This window comes from Meleagris gallopavo, chromosome 12, assembly GCF_000146605.3.
Source record: "Meleagris gallopavo isolate NT-WF06-2002-E0010 breed Aviagen turkey brand Nicholas breeding stock chromosome 12, Turkey_5.1, whole genome shotgun sequence".
Classification (NCBI taxonomy): Eukaryota; Metazoa; Chordata; class Aves; order Galliformes; family Phasianidae; genus Meleagris; species Meleagris gallopavo.
Genome location: NC_015022.2, coordinates 10489555 through 10494296, shown reverse-complemented (window position 1 = coordinate 10494296; position 4742 = coordinate 10489555). Strand labels below are relative to the sequence as shown.

At 41.2% G+C, this 4742-nt stretch overlaps 1 protein-coding gene across 1 annotated transcript in view; it reads left to right on the top strand.

Moving 5' to 3' along the window:
- Positions 1 to 3262: 3262 nt before the first annotated feature.
- HDGFL3 (HDGF like 3) overlaps positions 3263 to 4742 on the top strand; it is a 20600-nt gene continuing 19120 nt past the window's right edge. The window contains exon 1 of the mRNA XM_031555221.1: positions 3263 to 3266. Within this exon, the coding sequence (XP_031411081.1) occupies positions 3263 to 3266 (4 nt within the window). The remainder of the gene's footprint in view (positions 3267 to 4742) is intronic.

Below are 4742 nucleotides of genomic sequence, written 5' to 3'. Positions count from 1 at the left end.
AGGGAAAAATTGGTGGTGGATTCAGAAAGATCAATAATGGTGTTTGTTTTATGAGTGACCCTGAAAAAAACAATAAGCACTTAGTTGCTGAAATTAGCTACTGATTTAAAAATAGGAAGGAAGCTGTTAATGCAGCTGTAGAGAGAGGAAGAAAAAATCTGGAATGACCTCAATAAAATAAGAGCGTGCCCTGGTAAATGCCTGGTGCCATTACTGAATGGAAATCTGGCCTCATACAGCTGGGGAGGCAAGAAGTAGATTTGGGTAGGTGGTTTGTGTGGGGGTGTGTGGTTTTTGTTACGTTGATCTGGACAATAAGAGGAGATCCAAGCAGGTAAACCAGGGTATGTAGCAGTGCGTCTGTGTACAGCAGGTAGGGAGAGTGTTCCATGCTGGGAGGAGGACACAAGCTTTAAAGTGACAGTGCCACAGCAGCTGTTTCAAAGGTGTATTTACTGTCTTCTGCATACAAATGTGCTTTTTCTGGTCTCCTGTTCCTGTCTTCCTCCTGCCCAGTGCCTTTATTTTCCTTTGAATTAGCACCTACTTGAGCTGCAGCTTTGCGAGTTATCTGATAATCCTCATATGTGAATAACACTATTAAACAGCATCTGCCTGCAGTGATTGCAAAATGGCATTTGGGGCATTTTAACATGTTAGTGCTGCAAATAGGTATAAAATTTTCAGTGTACTGCTTACAGTAATGCATAGTAAATAGAAATTGATATCTGTGGCAGGCCCGGAATCATAAATGTGGGGATGGTTGCATGATAATTTTGAGCTAAATGAGTCTTCAGTCTTGCTGAGCAGTCCCACACACAGCAAGACATGGCACCTTAAAGTAAGAGCTAAAGTAATACGAGGGAAAGGCTGAAAGGTAAGATTATGCTTACAGATTTTGGTAGTCTAGATCCTAAAAAGAAGGCTAATAATACTACAGTGTTATTGTTTAATGCAGTGTTAAAGAATATTAAAAGCAATTGCTATTACTGAGTGACAGAATTCCAGAAGACTTTCATTATCAGGACAAAATTTAGTGGGGGGGGGGAATGGGAGAAGCATTTTGGACACTGATACACAGATGTTTCAGAAAATAAACCTTTATCTCCCATGTCAGTGGAGTACAGATGGAGCTGGTGGGGTGATAGCTGTGGACCAAGGCCCGTGTTCTGATTGAATTTGGTCAAACACAAGAGACTTAGCCAGGAACAAGCTGGGTCAGTTGCAGTTGCAAGTATGGCAGCTTGGAAATATCAAAGTCTCAAACACATTGCAGAAGAAAAACTCCACATTTTAAGTGTTTGATATTTAAAACAGACCATTTGTATTCTTATTAGCGTGAGGATAAGGGAAGGTGGGTTTTCCCTGGCAAGGTTTATCTTTTTTGGCAAAGAATGACAGGCAAAAATCAGATTAGATCCAGAAAACTTCAAAGGGTCCATAAGAAATAGACAACAGATCTTTCTCTGTGATTTTCTGCCAAAACGCAGTCTGCAATCTTTTCTCCTTGGCCATTTGGGACCTGTCCAGTCCTTCACCATGTGCTTTTCTCCTTTTTTCTCTTTTGGTTGCTCTGTTCTATGACATCACTTTTGCCGTGTTACTAAATATGAGTCTCCTGTGATTTCTCCTGTACCAATTCTGAGCTCCTTTCTGTTCTGTCCCTCTTTAATTATGTACCTCTCTCATACATCACTCCTCGGAGAGCTGCAAGCAGTTTTTCTCAGCGGGTCTCTGTTTGCTCCTCTCTGGGATGAGACAGGATTTGCTAAGGTCTGACCAAGGAACTGACTCTGAAGGTGTTGGCTTCTTCACACAGCACTCCCTTGAATCCAGTTGTGGTGCATCTAAAAAGAGATATTTAATGCAGCGAGATCTTTGTGGAACTGTGTGTTACCATCTAAACGTGCACTTGGTTGACACTTGTTGCTTAGATAACTTGCACTTAAACTTTTATTTGCAAATATCAGGTCATATTTAGAGTGGCTGTGAGTGCCTTTTCAATGACTTCATCAGCTCAGAGTACTGTTTCCTTCATTTCCTAAAACAAAAATAACAGGGAGTGAAGTGTGAACTCTCCCGGTGTTTGTAAGGTAGGGAACCTCAGCAGCTGCTGTTGTTTATCCATGCTCTTGTATTCTGCTTTAAGTGTGACTTAAAAACAGATTTCATCCCAGGATTGTAGCTTAAAAAGGAGTCATTTTTATACATATAATTGGATGGATCATAAGCTGTAGTAAAACCCTTCCAATAGCTCTTGTTTGGCAAACAAATCGTTTTGGGGCTGAGATGTTCTATGTTCATGTTACCGCAGGCAGGAATATTGGGGAAACTTATTTAAAATTCATTTTCTTACATCTCTCTCTTTCTCTCTTTAATTAGTTTAAATAACCATCCTCAAATGTGCAAGTCTGATCTTTTTGTGTAAATGACAATAGATGAATAATTTTCTCTTGCAGTGCCATGTTTTGTAAGTTCGAATGAGGCTAGCCCAGAATGAAGACAGTTGACTCACAAGTTTAGAGGCAATAAGCACTTAAAGATTCCATGCAAGCTTTTTGGTAGATGTTTTTCCTTCCCATGCTGAAGCTGCTGAATAATGGCATTAACTGGATAGATGCATTCTTTGTCCTTTCAGGGAAATCTGTAGACTGTCAAGTCAACGCATGTGTTCTTTCTGTTAGTTCCCATTACATGCATTAATTGACAGATCTCCTCTTTTTATTGTTGTGTTAGAGAACCTGTTAAGAGGAATGGAGCACAGGCAGCAGAACAAGGCTGTTTGCAGTCTTAACTCATTTTCTGCTTTCCCCATCGTAATACTAATTGACAATAGTCTTCCTGCATTTAGGGTGATAAAAATATTACAAGCCAGTGACTGCTGTCAGTAAGTATATACAACTGTCATCTGAGGGCAGATGGAAGGATTTCCTGGTAGTGCTGGAAAAGTGATGACAGTGTAGAGATGTTGGCCAGGCTAACTGTTCGAAATGGTGCTGTCTGAGCAGTACAGACCTTCCCACTGTACGGAAGGCGTCAGGGAGAACGAGTCTGCCTGAGTCCTCTCAGTAATACTGTAATTCAAGCGATAAATATAGCAACAAACACTGCAAAATAGCTTGTGTGGAGCAGGCAGGAAGAGGATGTGGAGCCGGCTTTTTGGAGGTGCTGGGAGTTAGCCGGCGTCGTGCTGTTTGTGTAGGTACCTTAGCACTTCTGAAGCTGCCCTCTGTGTCACCTGTATCTCTGACCTCTAGATACGATGGGTATGTATGTGTGTCTGCATGCATACCTACTCTGTACGTATGTGTATTCAAACTCATATAAGTGATAGGTGCTTGATGGGAGTCACACCTCTCTGTGTTAGCACTGCTCTTGACTCTGGACTCCAAAAGAGGCAGCATCATCAGAGGAGATCCTGGTAGTTTGGTTGGAGCACGGTAGGAACAACTAGAATAAACAGTTATTTTAAAGATTCCAAGAAATATTTGGCAGACAAGTGAGTATCATGAATTAAAGCTTCTAAAACTTAAAGAAGGAAATGGATCCTTACTTCCTCCACTGGGGAAGGTCCCTGCATTACTGCCTTTGCACTTCTGAGATTGTTTCATTCCTTTGTTTAACAGCCAGTTCTAAACCTGATACCCAAATTGGAAATAAACTGCAGTTTTGTATCCAGTTCTTCTTTCTTCTACTCAGACTGTTTGACAGGACAGTCTTGATAATATGTATTTTTGTCTGAACAGTATATGAGACCTGGTGATTTTTATTTTATATTAATTTGTTGTTTCAGAAAACAAAGGGAAGATGGGATTTTTATTAAATTCTGCAGCGTTTTAATGAATGAATGAATGTCCCATGTTACAATATAGTTCCTGTTGCCCCATTCTGAAGTGCCCTATCCTTCAGATGCTCTCAGGTCAGCCCACGCTGTATTTTTGCTGCACTAAAAAAACTCATGAAGTTCTTGGATTTCAGCAAGATTTAATCCCCATCTCATGGCCTTTTGTAAAGCTTTGCTGAAATCTGAAAATGCCTTCAAAGTCAACATGAAAGGAGGAGACCTCGTACCTCGCTCTGGATAGCACAAAGCCCACAGCTGGAGGGGACAGGTGTCCACAGACTTTGGGGTCTGCTTGAGAAAAACACATTTAAATCCCTTTCAGTTTTTCATTAGCAGGCTGAGAGGATAATTAACATACATCTGTAGCCCTGAAAATGTAAACTGGAAACAACTGTTTATTTTGCCTCGCAGCAACATGTAAAAAACCTAGAGAGACCGTTTGCCAGCTCTGGTTTGGCTGTTTGAATAGAAGGCATCATGTAACAAAAGAAGGAAAGCAGAGAAAGGAATATCATAAGCCAAAGAATTTCTGTAAGACTGTCAGTTAACGAAACATCATGTATGCAGCAGGGTTAGGGTCGGGGAGAAGGGGAAGGGTGCCAGATTGTGTAGGGACCCTGCAGGATTACTGCCCTGTCACCCAGGTCAGCTAGGAAACAGAGTATCCCTTAAAGTCAGTAACTTTGTACTCTTTGGGCTTGGGAAGCTCAGCCTGTGGATCTGCTTTTAACAGAACTGAAACCATCAGTCTGGAGGTGCAATCCAGGTGGGAGAAGCAGGAATATGCAAATAGAGGAACAAATGCGACCACTGCAATGAACAGTTCTAATCTCCAGTCCTTCTCCTGATTGATTTATGCATTCGGCATAGAAAGTCATTAGATTCAAGCAGCTTTTTT